Source organism: Strix uralensis, chromosome 1, assembly GCF_047716275.1.
Source record: "Strix uralensis isolate ZFMK-TIS-50842 chromosome 1, bStrUra1, whole genome shotgun sequence".
Taxonomy (NCBI): Eukaryota; Metazoa; Chordata; class Aves; order Strigiformes; family Strigidae; genus Strix; species Strix uralensis.
In genome coordinates, this window is record NC_133972.1 from 60,152,903 (window position 1) to 60,168,709 (window position 15,807).

General features: G+C 37.9%; 1 protein-coding gene across 5 annotated transcripts in view; it reads left to right on the forward strand.

Moving 5' to 3' along the window:
• Nucleotides 1-15,807, forward strand: part of DIP2C (disco interacting protein 2 homolog C) — a 331,427-nt gene that overhangs the window by 267,933 nt on the left and 47,687 nt on the right. For all 5 annotated transcript variants that reach the window (XM_074868279.1, XM_074868289.1, XM_074868299.1 and 2 more), the window contains 7 exons: nt 800-909; nt 1,699-1,779; nt 5,526-5,649; nt 7,283-7,404; nt 10,116-10,227; nt 10,346-10,455; nt 13,200-13,330. In XM_074868279.1, the coding sequence (XP_074724380.1) occupies nt 800-909; nt 1,699-1,779; nt 5,526-5,649; nt 7,283-7,404; nt 10,116-10,227; nt 10,346-10,455; nt 13,200-13,330 (790 nt within the window). The remainder of the gene's footprint in view (nt 1-799; nt 910-1,698; nt 1,780-5,525; nt 5,650-7,282; nt 7,405-10,115; nt 10,228-10,345; nt 10,456-13,199; nt 13,331-15,807) is intronic.

The window sequence follows — 15,807 nt, forward strand, 5'->3', positions numbered from 1 at the left end:
CATTATCGGGTTACGCATTTTGTATTTTGACACTTGTACCACATACCATCACTGAGACAAAGCTGGGACATCATAGACTAGAAGTAAAGCCTGTTATCAATTGCAGTTGATCAGTAATGCATGCTGGAGAAGCAGAAAACAAATGTTAACATGGGCATAAATGGTATCTGTGAGACAGGTATTTGTCCCTAATGGTAGCCACAAAACATCAGTGAAATCCACCTTATGGAGAAGTGTCAGCTGTGACATCTTCCTTTCTTCTAGAGTTAGGTTATTTTTCTTCAGTCTCTATCTTGTGCTAAAGGGCTTGCATATATTCTATCATAGGCACCATCTGCCTTCCTAATCCGTGTCACTTCATGTCTATAGCGTTACAGAATTGCTAATACAGATGAAACTTAGACCAGGGAACAGAAGAGAGAAATACAAACATTGTCCCTGAAGCCTGGATACGTCTCATCTGGTTTTAAGCACTTGAATGGACATGCCTAATTTAGGAGCTGGATTTTCCAAAGATTCGTCATATCAAGGCAGACAAGATGTGTCTCTGGCTGTAGAGACCCTGTGCTAAATGGGCTCCTCAGTTAGATAAGTTTAGAGAGGATGAATCCAGGCCTACATACCTTCCAGCTACTTCTGGCCCATCAACCAAAGTTTGTATCAACAGAAGTGTGCTCAAGGTTTGGTGTTGTGGATAGCAATGAGGAAAATAACATGTAATGCAAAAGAAATAAAAATCATTTTCATTCCACAAGCAAAGGATTTTTATTGCCCTTAGCACATTTCTGCTTTATTCTAGAAATTGGCCCTGCCTCTGTGATGGTGGGGAACTTGGTCTCTGGAAAAAGAATTGCACAGGCCAGTGGTAGAGATTTGGGGCAAATAGAAGATAATGACCAAGCCAGAAAGGTAAGCTAAACTTTTCTGATACAGCTTATATTTAGCTAGTTAGCTTCAGGACACTTAGCAGTACATAAATTGTATTATTATTACTGCAGAATTTGTTGATGGCTTTTTTAATTCACACTGAAGTATTTCAGAACACCCTTTACAGATAAATATAAATAAACATGAGGGGGGATTACTGCATTTCATTTGTATGGATTTTTTTTACATGTTTACATGAGACGACAGAACAAACATGGTTGAAAGTGTTAATGGGGCTTCTACCAGAAATCACCCTCTATTATATCTTTTTTCCCTAGTCAAGTGGAGTCCAGGGAATTTTGTTTGCATATATGGTCCTGACTGTATTTGTTGTTATTTTAATCCTGTAATATTAACTTGAAATTCAGCTCTTTTGGGGGCTTATGTGGGTAATTAAATTAGTAAATTCTAGGCTGTATAAATATTTATATCTTTATAGTAGGAAAAAGAGAGGAAGCTAAAGAATTAAAACTGGGCTTAAATTCAGAGAGATCAGTAAGAACTGTTTTATTGCTTTGAAAGTATGTGTAGTAATATACCATAATTACAACAGTGGCTTCACTTCCAGAGGACACTGCTACCATGCAAAAGCACCTTGCTATAAATATGTGTGATGACAAGAGAATTAATTCATGTTTAGTGCTTCTGGGTATTCATGCAAAATGTAGCATATAAATAAGAAAGACATAGCTAAACTAGAAAAAATAGTTATTTGCTTTCTAAAGCCAAAAAGTTATTTAGTGTCATGACTGTCATTCTACTTTATTTTAGTTCCTCTTCCTCTCAGAAGTGTTGCAGTGGAGAGCTCAGACCACTCCTGACCATGTGCTTTACACTCTACTCAACTGCAGGGTAAGAAGCTCAGACTGTTACTCTGACAGACTGCAGTATGGAAAATGGCACATGGGTATTTCAGCTGCACCTGCTTGCGCTGTGGCTGAACGTGACCTTTCTGTTTCTTTTCCCATTAATACTCAGCTGTTATATTTAATGTTCACTGAAGCAGAAAGGAAAAGAGAATAATCATTGTCAGTTGTCAAAATATAGATTGCTTTTGTATCAGGCAATGCGCCTTACACATTTCTCATTTATTTTTCCACCACATATATGTATGTGGTGGGTGAGCTGGCACTGCAAATCTATTTCAATACTGATCATTCCTATACCAAAGAGTAGTATTTAATACTGCTCATCATCCTCATTTCCAATTTGAAAAGCATAGGCTTGGCAAAATCAAAGCATTTTCCCTAAATAAAACAATGGTTGTTGGTTTTGAGGCTGGACCATCTGGGGGAGGTGTGACAATGGGGAAAGCAGGTGAAGAGAAGAAGAGGTATGTCCAGAATCCAACCAGGTTTGCAGAGGATCACTAATAATTCTGTCTGCATAGGCTACATGAGGTGCCAGCCTGGCACAGCATTTCATTTCTTACCAAAAATGAATTAATACATGTCAGGTGGTACAGAACTTGGCTTTACTAAGGGTGAGTGATTACAGACTTCCTAGATGATTGTAGATGACAAACCAGTAATTCCCAAGACCACTGCAGAGAATGAAAGTTGATTTCAAACCATCCCACCACACTACATCTAGACACATCTGTCAAAACTGGGAAACATATGTAGTGTGTGAGGGTCTCCAGGAGAGGAGGGAGGGGCCTGGAGTAGTGCTATTCCCCTGAGCCACCTGGAGTAGCTGGTGTTGTCTCAGCCCATGCGATCCCTGCGCAACTTGGATGGGGTCTTAAACCTCCAGTAATTTGTGAACCCCTGTGAAATGACCACATACTGTATTTACAGGATATGCTTCCCCAGTCCATATTACAGTGCTGGTACCAAAGTTTGGTTTGAGGCTACTAGTGGGTCTTTAAATGTCCTTTTTTAAAATCAGATGAATAGCTAATATGATTTGGACATGTGCAACCTGACAGATAATAGTGAAGTAGTAATGTAGTTGTCTGTGGCAAAATAGAAAACTTGAGAGGCAATGCTGTTTATAGATTCAGTATTACACCATTAAAATGTTGTTCTGTCCTGCAAGTTAGGAGCAAAGATGCTGTGAGAAAGAAACAGTGGCATGTACTATCCCATCTCCTCCACACAGGCTATTGCCTTTGAGCTTTAAATAAAGCCAGACTTCTCGTGCTGACAGAAGGGTTCAAACAGTGGGAGGGAAGGACATGATGTGCGAAACAAGGATTAACAAAATAATTTATTGTTCCACAGAAGTGAAAAATAGTTGAATTTTGAAATTCAGTTTCTCCACTACTCTCAGTGTGGAGTATCTTATCACATGAAATTTGTTTGAGACATGTAATGCTCTATAGAGAGATTTAATGTTTTATGGAAAGGAGTGACAGGTTTGGTGAGGTTTAGCCTAGACAAGTTTTATTACCCATCTTGAACTTCAGTTCTGGCTTGTGACTTTTCCCTTTTTGTCTTCCTTCCACATTGTCTGTACAGTTTGTTCTAAAACATCCAGGCATCTTGCAGTGGATGACTAATAGAAATCCACTGAGATTAGTGTTTTCCTGTAACCTAAGCTTTTTGAGAATTTGGAATATTTCAAAATTAGTGCAGTGCATTGTTTTTAGTGTGTCACGAAGGATTGCAACACCTTAACATTGCAGGACACCTCATATAAAAGACCCAAAGGGAATAGTTGCCTGGTGCTTGCCAATGATTCTTGTCCAGCAACAGGATTCTCCTTTCCTGCTCTTTGTATAAACACTGTCTTCCTGCTGGTTCACATGCAGCAAGTGCCAGAAGTCTTAAATGTAAACAAGTTTTGCACAAATTTACATGATTTGCAGCGTTTCCCTTTCTGTGCCAGTGGGGCCTGTGTTTCTCATGTATGTGAGGATATAAAAGACCCTTCTTCCCATGACCATGTAAACAGGCAATTTCTTGAAAGAAGGACCAGAGTTTAAGCACATTCCTACTGTCAGGTCTACAGTGACAAGGACACTCAGACCTCAGGTTACTTTGGCCATGTTTACAGCTGGACAGATGGAAGCTATCTCTAGTCCAACATCTATATAGTTGCGTACGTCTTTAGAGGAAGCTTTCTTGGTGAAATGATCTCTGCCTTGTTCAGAAGACTGATTAAAATTGCCTGAAGTGGATTTCAGTAAGTGTGGTTGCTGAAGATGGTGAAGAGGAATGCTAAGACCTGACTTTGTCCTTTCTATTTTCAGTTAGGTTGTCCTCTTTGTTGACAGTTTATAATAAAGTTTATAAATGCCAAGTGATGCCTGGTAACATGCCACTACTTCCAGTGCTAGACCTTGATAAAACAGCTCTCTCCTCTCTGAAGCTTGTGCTCAATAAATACTGCGGCGGTATGTGGGATGGTGGTGGTGGACAGAAACCAGCAATCAGGACTAAAGCTTACTATTCCTTGCCGTGTTAAAATAGAGTGTAAAGTATATTTCTTTAAAACAGTCGACCTTGCTTTCTCTCTTAATAAGGATAGTGATACAATATTTTCATTGCATTGCATTTTTGATACATTGATCTTTTGAAGTGTGTGTGTATGTATATATATTCTTACCTTTTTTCCCCCCAGTTTTTTTCAGACTCCCTATTTTTAAGTGAACTTAGTTCTTGTGATAGGTGCCAGGTATATCATAGCAGTGCTGGAGACTGAAATCCTCTTTTTCCACAGAACAGGTGCACAAGCAGAGGTGCAGCCCTTCCTGTACTGCCCCATCCCTTTATCTCAGCCCAGACCTGTCCAGACCAGCCCTAGGCGCAGTCAGTCTATCCTGCATGTTCATTTTTAGACTCCTCTTCTGAGGTGTCAGCTGTGGTAGTGAATTTTGTGATACAGATGTATCTATTTCTCTAAATGTGTGTTTGTGTGTGTGCATATATACACACATACATATTTAGGAAATGCAAGAATCATTACACTCATCCAATTTAAAACACTCTATCTGATAATTTTGGGTTAGTGCTATTTGAAGTGCTTCAAAAAGCCAAACTCTGCAGCATATTGTCACTTCTCTTTTTTTTCCGTGCTGACCAGAGTTACTCAAATTCAACAAATGCCTTTCTTCTGTACTTCATTTATATGCATATGCTTAGCTTTTGTTCCAGACTAATTCTTTTCCCCCCATCACAAAGTATTGTTTTCTCCTGTGTCTTTTGTCTCTTGTCTTTTAAAGTATTTCTGCTGTGCCATTTGGCTTCACTCCAGCATGCAGACAACGAAGTGCAATTTTCAGGATTGCTCTCCACAGATTCTCCAGATTGCTGCAGAGACCATAAAGGCACTTCCCTGGCTGTAGCTGGAATGTTACCTGTGTAGCAAGGGAAGTACAGGTTATATGGGCAGGATATTAGCATACTACTGTACTCCCTTAGTTAGAGCAAAACCACTGTTGAGGGCAGAAGGTACAGAGAAAGGAATAGAGAACATTCTTCTTTTTTTCCTTCCAACTACAGTTTGGCATAAAGCTGAAGGCTTCTGTATTCAAGTTGATTGCATGACATATTGTGGCTGTACCTCATCCGGTAACTTCTAAGGTGCAGAGGCAAATAGAGTTTCAGCACATTGCATTATCTTCTGTGACATTTACCTTTCTTCCTGTGTAGGGAACAATAGCCAACTCACTAACATGTGTCCAGCTACATAAACGAGCTGAGAAGATAGCTGTCATGTTGATGGAAAGGGGACATTTACAAGATGGAGACCATGTGGCTTTGGTTTACCCACCAGGTAAAGAACTGCCATGTTTGGTAGCTTGGGAGTCCCAAAAGATCCTTTAGAATGGTGCTGCATTGGTGGTGTTACCAGACTAAACCATGTTAATTGGCAAAACACAAAATATTTACCTTATGTACATTTCTTTGAACTTAATCAAACATATTTAAAATAATTTCTCTTTGTGTATGTGCATAGGTATTATTTCTTTGGGTTCAGATTAAGATTAACCCGTGTTTTTAAAACCTGTCTCTTATAAGCAGTCAAATTTAATTACTTTTTTTCTTTTAATTTCCTGGAAATATACTATTTTATGAGCACACTGTTCTGCTAAAATGTTCCATCTGCTGAGTGTTCTTAGATTTGCCTGTTGAATTCCCTCTTGGAAGTGCTGCATGTCATGAGGGTAAAGCAGCAATACCTAGGAAGCAATCCATGTTTTCTTAGAGTAGAAATATGATGAATAAATAGGAGATGATTAAGAAATACCAAATTATAATCGCTGTTTTCTCTATAGATCTTTAACCTAGACAGCTCTCTGTGGTTTGGATTTTCATCCTTTGACATAAGGGCTTTTAAGTTTATGTTAAGCAGTACCATGTTTGACATTTGCTTGAAATTATTTCTGATCTAGTGCTGCTCTTTTATCTTTAGCATTTCATGTGTGTTGGTGAAATAAACAGTCTGATTTAAGATCTGTATTGTGATATTTGGTTTGTAAGGGCTACAAGATGCTGGTTAAATCTTTATAGTTTATAGGAGTAATTTCTCAACAGTAAATATGAAAAATCTTTTTCCACAAAAGACTGTCATTTTAAACTTAAGTTTTTATTTTCTGTATTTCACTTGCCATGAATAAAGCATTTTATTGAAGGAACAAAACCCCACCAATACTGCAGATCTTCTTCCACTGAAAGAATAAAACAGCCCCCATTGTCGTCTTATCACAGCCTGTGTACAGCACCAGGGAGCTATCAAACAACAATATTCAAGGGGTCTTTGTGCTGTTGTCTGTTCAGCCTCCTTAGATAGCCTGAAGTTTGCTGTCCACAATCTGTCACCTGCAGTCAATAGTTATATAGAACAACATCTAATTTTATGTTAGAAGCAGGATTTTAAAATCATGTCCCTTTTTTACTGTAAAATACCAGGTAGATAAGTCAAAGCTGCATATCTGAGGTTAAAAATAACATGAGAAAGACAATATTTAATGAAACCTCCAGATGTTCTTTCTGCAGCTGATAGGAATAGGCATCATCCTACTTCATCCTCTTTCTGGGGCATCCCTCTTCTTGTAGACTCATTTGTCTACAAATGTAAATTTAGGAAGATAATTAATCTGTAGAAATCAGTCTTTTTAACAGGTTACTTCCTGATTGTAAAAGTGGAGTTCACCTGAATGATGATATCTGGCTGCAGCTTTGTGTGTCGCCTTTGGTTTTTCATGCTCAGAAGAACAGTACTGTTGAAAGAAATCAGTGAAGCTGAACAAACACTGACAAGGGGCTGAAAAAGAAGTCTGTTAAAGGGCTTAGTTGCTCATTTAACCTTCTGAGTTGAGTTCCCAGTAATATTTATGCTGACATAGATGTCTGTGATTAAATGATTTGATTTTCAGGGGAGGATTTTTGTTTTGTTCTTCATGCAGGAATAGACCTGATTGCTGCATTTTATGGATGCCTGTATGCAGGCTGTGTGCCAATAACAGTTCGACCTCCACATCCCCAGAACATAGCTACCACATTACCTACAGTGAAGATGATTGTGGAGGTGAGCAGACACCTGAAAGTGCACAAATACATTAAATGGGTAATAGGTTTGCATAGTCTTTAGGAACGGTAACTTAAGTGAATGGTGGTGTAGGCTGAAGAGTTGTATTTCTTCCAAAGATTCAGGACATCAGTGTGTTGCAGAGTCAACACTGCTTGACAGCACACAACCTTCTGACTTCCGCTGTCACATTTTGCCGCAGTTATGCTCCTCCTTTCAAGAAATACATTTGAAGTGCTTTCTTGTATTTAGCTATATGCCAAGAATGGTAGGATTCCTCACCTGGCAACGCTACACTAACTATTGAGAAAAATCCCAATGGAAAGCTTAGCTTGACCTGATGGTGATTTGTGCTCAGCTCTGTACAACTAATTGTTTTGCAGGTTGAAGCAATTTCAAAGTTCTATTGTGAAGATATTGGTTGGTATTTTGTTTCATCCAGAGAAGGGTTACTCAGACTTTTTCATTCAGTGCTTTCTTTTGGTATTTTGGCTTTATGTTTAGTCTTTGTAGCACGTAAATAACTGCTTTGCACTTGTTACTGAGGGAAATAAAATGGTTACAAAGAGATAGCCTTTTACATCTGGCAGTTTCTAATCAATTGAATGGAATTCTAAGTCTCTGATAAAACAAGTTGAAACAAATGTGATTTTAACATTTCTAATTGATGTTGATATTTTCAAGTAATAGGGACTAGAGATAGTTATAATTTGTGTTTTTCCTTATGGCATCAGATGCCACAAAGCATCAGTAGAGGTATGAGAAAATGTCCTATTGTCTTCAGGGTTCTCATTATTTAATATTTTGGCACTCACAGTTTTTAAACATCAGTTGTAATATTATAGAAGTGATGTAAAATGTTTTATTTTGTTTTTCCTTTGATGTTTAATAGCCAAACTAGATCTGTTTGGTTTCATGATGAAAAACAAGGACAGATCTAAGATGACTTGTAATCATTGTCCCTTCAACTGACTAACTTTAAATAAAATGTAGAAATTTATTAGCCACATTAATGCCAGTTTGACTTAAAAGCCTCTCAGCTCAGTTTACACAAGATTTCCTTTCATTTTGGAGAGGGTTGACCTTGTAGAAATTAAAATATTGAGGCTGTTCCTTCACTGCCAATGCAATCATGCGAACTTCCTGATGTGATCGGGTCAAAGGCTGCTCTGACGTGCTATATGTCTACACAGCACCTTTTGAAGTCAGTAAGAATGACTTCTGAGCAAAATTTGGCCTGTGTAATTGTGTTTTGGTGATGAACTGATAGTAGTAAAATATAACTGAACGTTATTGAGCCCCATCTCAAGCAGTTGCTAACCTGTAGCTAAGATGTCTTTCTCCTTGCCACCGTCCCTACGTATTTATCTCCAAATTGCTATTCTCCAGACATGGACGTTCTGTATTTTAATGAACCTTCTGATCTTCAGATAATATAATTCCTGAGAGGGCTAGTAACCACCAGCTCTTGAAATTCCTTTTGTTTTATGGCTTCACTATGTCCCAAATTAAGATTTTCATAGATTAAGATTATCTATGTAAGAATTACCTTGCCTTGCCATAACAGTGACACGATTGGATTGAGGGATGCTGCAGTGGCTTTATTTGTCTTCAGTTTTAGCTTGAAATATTTAGATTGTCTGGACAGGGATATCATGGGGTTAGAGGAAGTTGGGTTAGTGCTTTTATGCTCCTAATTTCCTCATGTGCTCTGTAAAGTTGACCTATAAAGTTCACCACTGTGAAATTACTGTCAACAGAAGCTGATCTCTTCTGCGCAGTGGTAAAATTTAGTGTATATATGGTTACTGATTTCCTTAGGTTGAATGTTGGAAATTTCAGTGTGCAGTAAAATGTTTCAGATTCCTTAAAGAAAAAACTACTCTTAGCAACATTTGCACAGATTCTTAAAGTTTTGGGAAAAGAAGAATGATGCTGCCTTTTCAGTTTTTCCTCTGTACTAACTTCAGTCATTAACAGTGTTCATATTTATGTTTGTCTGAATATTTCCTTAAATATATTAATTTTTATAGTCAGTAAGAAATATTCTTGTAGTTGCTACTTATGAATTTTTAAAAATAGCAAATCTAAAAGGAGAATACCTTCAGCATGTGTCATCTAAAATTCCGCACAGACAGTATTTGCAGTAAACTCGCCATCTCATTTCATAGTGCCACTTGCACAGTTTCTGGTCTAGAGCAACTTTTGCCGGTACCAGAAGAGTTCCCAGTGGTTTATCACTAGCACAGGAATTGGAAATACATGGCTAACATAAAATCGACTTAAGATAGTAAAATTATTCATATAAATGTCAAGCTAGGTTTTGGTTTGTGTGAAAATATTGTTTATAAACCAAGATATATTACTATCACATAGGAAATGTTTTAGTCACAGTCTTCTGTACTGTCATTCTGGGTTGATAACTGATATAATGTGTTGGAAAAGTCATGTCTCACTATTAAGATGCCTTTAGTTTCATTACAGCACTCTTCTCAAAAAGTGCAATTTTCATGTAATTTGTAAAACTCCCATGACTTTTGTCTGCTTTGTGAGCTGCATTTTTTGTGCATCTTTCCACCTCCTGATTGGAAAACATTAGACTAATACACCTGTGTTCTGTTCTGGCAGAAAATAAATCATGGTCTTGCTCATTTTCGTGGGAGAATGAATCATTATCCCATTGTGTTATTATTTATTTCTTATATTCCTAGGTGAGCCGCTCTGCCTGCTTAATGACTACACAATTAATATGTAAATTGTTACGGTCACGAGAGGCGGCAGCAGCAGTGGATGTCAGAACATGGCCTCCGGTACTAGATACAGGTGAGTACTAAGGCTAGGGGACCTCTGTATCTTCTTTTATCATTGTATTTGTCAAGCACTCAAGGTCTACCTGTCATAGGAGAAAGATACACACATTTTCTTTCTCTATTTTCACTAGATGATTTGCCAAAGAAGCGGCCTGCACAGATCTACAAACCTTCTAACCCTGAAACGCTTGCTTACCTTGACTTCAGTGTCTCCACAACTGGCATGCTAGCAGGGGTAAAGGTAGGGACTTCTTGTTAAAGCTGGCATTCCTGCTATCACGCCTGGCTGGCAGGTGGTACTTTGCTCCTGATTTGCAACTCCTCTTGATTTCTGGTAATAGAAATTGAATTTCTTCCTCCGTTGCAGTCATTATTTGATTCCATTAACATGAAATTAGTTCTTCTATACTCACTATGGTACTGTGTGCAGAGGGTAGCCCCTCTCTTCCTCCTCAGACTAGAAGTTTCATTCCGATACCTCTGCAGATAGCCTAGTAACTTGTCTGCCTGAAGCGTCCTTCAACTGAAGCATCTATTATTTCTATTTTATGAAAGAAATGAGACTCAGTCATCGTTTTTCTACTTGTTCCATTGCCCATTCATTGTTTCCTCCTTATTGCAACTCAACTGCTGGCCATTGGTTTTCAAGATTCTCTTCATGCAATTAAGGGAACTTCTGATGTCTCTGGTATATTCACCTGGTACAATACTAGAGTAAACAGAAAAAAATTCATTGATGGATTTGTTTGATAAGCTCAGGCATCCTGAGCTCTTTAAATCTCTATTCTGTCTTTTTGTCCAACCCTCTAGACACAATTTATCAAAGCTGTTTTATCTAGCTGCTAACTTATGTATTATTCCAGTGTTGGTTTCACCAACACACAGGCAGAGGTAAAATCACTCTCTTACTCTTGCCTGTTACTTCCTTACTCCTCTCTGTTGCATATCCAAGGATTATTTCTGCTGACTTATCATATTTACAGCCTATATTGAATTCCTCATACTCTTTGGCATCATCCATCTATTTTCAGAAGCTGTCAGCATACTTTATAAACAAAGAAAACATCCTTTTCCCAGTTTTCGGATGGAGAATTGGAAGCACAGAGCAGTGAAGTGACCAGCCTAAGGTTGACTGATGGCTGAGCTGGCTGATGGTTATGTATCAGACACCCCTGGAAGATTCATTTCATCTAACTTTAAATAGCTACAATGCCCACAAGATGTGGATTAGTCATTGGGCTCCTCAATAATCAACAGAAAGAAGCAGGGACTCTTGGGGTGTAATTTATCTGACTTACCTGAAACATCTACTTTTGAATGGGGTGAATGTCACATAAGTCTTCATTTCTAAAGGGAGCCTTAAATGATTGTTTCAGATGCAGTCATCCATATTAAATCAGGTCTGAACTACACCTTAGCAGACTTGCAGAAATGGCTACTAACTATGCAAAGTCAGTAATTAGAGAGCTTCAAAGATAGTCAAAGGCAGGACAAGTCAAAGAACCTTTTCTTACTGTGACTAAAGGGAAGCCTCTCAAGCATTTCTTGATTAGCTTCTGATATCTGGGTCACAAAGCCTCTAGATCACTGACTCATCAGGTTTATGTAAACAGTTATCATGTACTATATCATCACTGGTGATTAATCAATTATACAGGGATCATAAGAGGCCACAAGGCTTATATTCATAATGCAGTGTGCTAAATTTTAAAAAATGGCTAAACAGCTTATGCAGGTTCTGAAAAGTTGATAAACGTTTTGTAATCACTTTGGAAGTAGTAGATTCAACTTACATTTACTTTCAACTTTTTCACTAGTTTGTACCCAGTATGGTGTAAAAATTCACAGAATAACACCAGTTCTGGCCCTACAGAGTTCAGTTTAATCCTGTGTGAAAAAGTGGTCTTGATTCAGCTAGAATAGAATTAATCTCTGCAAGCTGCAGATGATCACCATGTTTTGAGCTGGTCCTTTTGCATCAATTGGAACATGTCTAGCCTCAGTTATGGCTCTCACTGGCAATGGAGAAAAAGTCACTTCTGGAGCTTTATTCCCCTGTTTACATTAAGATCAAATAAATTTTACCTTTCAAGTACCTGTTCCCCTCCACTGACTAACAGTTTATAAGGCAACTAGCTCAGTATGTGACAGAGATCAAAGGTTAGATGAGTTAAATCCTATCCAGACTGTATTTCTAACAGAGGTATCTTTCTGGTTATTAACAGAGGACAAACATTAAAAAACAGAAATTCTGTTCCCACCGTAGTTAGAACTTGTAAGACAAGATGGGTGAGTGTGGTAAACATCCTAACTCTAGGAAATAAAATCAGAAGAATTTCCTTTTGATCAAGTTTTTAGTTTCTGCTTTCTGTTTGTTTTATCTCTCAGAGCTTTCTGACCAAGATTTTAAGAGTCTCAGTTTCTCAGTTAGGAGCTGGATAACATGAAGAAATTTTACAGAACCTTTACTAGGTTTACTGGGAATGTTTATCACTGAATGATTACGTCCTTAGTACAGTTTTGCATGCAAAATCCTCTTCAATTTAAAAAATGCATTGGCATTTTTTCTTGATTGTATTAAGAAATATGTGCTTAGTAATATGTCACTGATGGTCAACAAAATACTTCAAATTACATTCAGATCCTGCAGTCATTCATTCCTTTGTTCTTCCAGAAAGTTTAGCTTGTCATTAGCTTTGCATACAGCTTGGAGCACATATTTAAACTACTCACAGCTTTCTCCCTAAATCATTTCAAACTTACCATTCATACTGTCTGCCCTCGCCTTTCATGGTTATTTGAATGCCCTCTTGAAGGAAAGTTATGTTTTCTTAGACATAAATTACATGTGTGTTTACACTGAGCACAAAATCAATATTTATTTGTTTTCTTTATCCTGTATCTGATTTAAGCACTTGGCACAGTTTGGGAATGAGCCTTCCGAATGACATAGATCATTTTAATTACTTTGCTGTTGTCTTTCAGATGTCTCATGCAGCCACTAGTGCCTTTTGTCGTTCTATTAAGCTGCAGTGTGAGCTTTATCCCTCCAGAGAAGTCGCTATCTGCTTGGACCCCTACTGTGGACTTGGGTTTGTCCTCTGGTGCCTCTGCAGGTGAGGTTTCTCCTCAACCTTTTAAAATACCGCTTCCGTTGTACTGTAACACAACAAACCAGATGATGTGAGTGATAAAAAGATGGGAAGAACAGACAATACCTCTGGGACTGACATAGGCAATTGGAATTGCTGGAAGCTATATGGAGAGTGCTGTACAGAGAATACACTTTGTTTGAGTGGGGCATGGCCGTAGGTATTTAGATTTAAGAGTGCAGAGCATCAGCATAGCTGCTCATTGACCTCCTGCTGTTTTACTGCTGTGTCTGCAGAGTCTGGCTAGTGTTACTTGATGAAGGCAGGGATCTACCAATATTACCTTAAGGAAGTGGTTTCCTGGTGTCCTCTTTTTCATTCTGTAATCTGAAAGCACACGTAGATATCGGGGAGTTCCTCATTTGTGGGACTTACAGATATGATTTTTGCAGAGACACGGAAGTGCATTTTCCTGCAGAATGATATTTCTATGGCAGTAGCAAAGCTATCAGAAAAAAACATTTCTAGTGAAATGCAAATCAGCTTTTTCTGTTAATAAGAAGTTTAGAAAGTTAACAATTCTGTCAATCTCTATACTCCAGGGAAGTTAACAGTTCAGCACCGAAAGCAGTTCCATTGATTTTTTTCTTTCTTTTTTTTTTTTTTTTGAGATAGCTGGGTTGGTGCAGAGTCAAAGTGGAAGAGCTATGGGAGTGTTAATGGAGCACATTCTTATGAAGACATCTTAGAGTCACAGTAGTCTGACATCTTTGCTTTCTCCATAGAAAGTTCCTTGGTGTTAGCAGTATTGCTATTTTTAGTTACTAAAATGAAGATAACCCAGGACAATAAAAATACTCTGTATAAACTTTTTACCAATTTACTAAATACCCGAAGGAAGCATTATTTAATAACAACTGCAACAATTCATCAACAAGTATTGTTTATTTAAAAGTAGTCTAGTGGCCTGTTTTGTTGTCCTTTTAAAATATTTGTTATTAAATATTAAATTCATTCTTGATCAGTCTTTCTTCCTTTAAAATATACTTGCCCTAATATTATTTCAGATTTTACATAGGGATTAGAGATTTCTTTGTTTTAAAAAATCATTTTATTTCAACGTCTTATTTCCCCAACACAAAAATAAAAATGGTGAGGCTGCAAAAAACTCAGAAAACCTTTCAGAAATTTTGAGATTTTACTTAAACCTCTGTTTAAGTTAAATTTTTAAAATGTTGGATTTTTTTAAGTCAATTGAACATTTCTTATATAGGCTTACATGTTCCAGCATACCCTGGTGTCAGCACTATTAAACCTTTGCTCTGCTGGGGGCTAAGCCCAATCTGCCATGATGCATTCAGTGAGACCAGGGGAGGACTGTAGAGCACCAGGGGAGAGTTCAGCTAAGGAGTGTATTACAGGATGGGATAATGCTGGGACATGGAGCATCCAAGAATAACTTTTGTGCAACATCATGATAGAGCCGTAAAATACAGATAAATGTTGATCTGTCCCAAACCCAAGTAATTTGTGGTGCCCATGACTATCCTGAATACCGAAATGTTTGTTTCTTCCAGAACCATATTTGCAACAGATGGGCATTTGCTGCCCTTAAATCCTTCCCAATACTGATAGTAATCAGCCTTTTCGGAGGAGAAGATTGTTTATAACTGGCAAGTGAATAAGGCAGCAAACCTCTGGGATAAAGCAATCAAGGTCTGTGCCCCTCTGTAGCTTGTAGAAGGAGTAGAAAATTTTATACCATTTTCAGAGAAGAGAAGGGAAACAAGGGAGTTGAAGGAACTGAGATCAGGCCAGCAACACTCTAATCTTATGAACAGTCGTGTCAACCTCTTTGCCACTGGTCTCCTGTTCCTATAAAACCAGAATGCAGGCTGCTTGCATTGTGACTGTCATTTAGAGAAGGCTTACATCAGATACAGCTTCATTAATTCCACTTAGAAACTTAATTTCCATTTCATTACTATTTTAGAAATGAATATTATTTGATGTGATAGCAAAAAATACATCCTGGAGGTTATTAGACTCTTACTCTTCATAACTTAAAACTGCATCTTTGCGTATCACTCTTTGTAGTTTAGCATACCAAAATCCTCCCCAACATTTTACAGCCCAGATTTCTACCTTAGAGGATTCTACTGTAAAGTTATGAGTGTCACCACTCCCATTAACTAAATTAATACTATTAATGGCATATGGAAATTAAGTTAGATCTTCAATTTTTGATCAGCTAGGGGGATTTGAGAGTTAAATAGGAACTCTTCATTTTAGGAGCCCAGCAGGAAGAGAAAACAACCTCCTGTGTTGGGTGCAGTTAGAATTACAAGTACATTTTAATACCTTTATTAACTGGACCAAAGGAGGCATTGACTAAAGAATGAAAGAAAAACTAACCTTTTATCCCCGTTATAGGTGCTTAGACGTTGTGCTGGCCTGCTCCACTGTGGTGCCCCAGAATGCCCCATTCTGTGAGGTCAAAG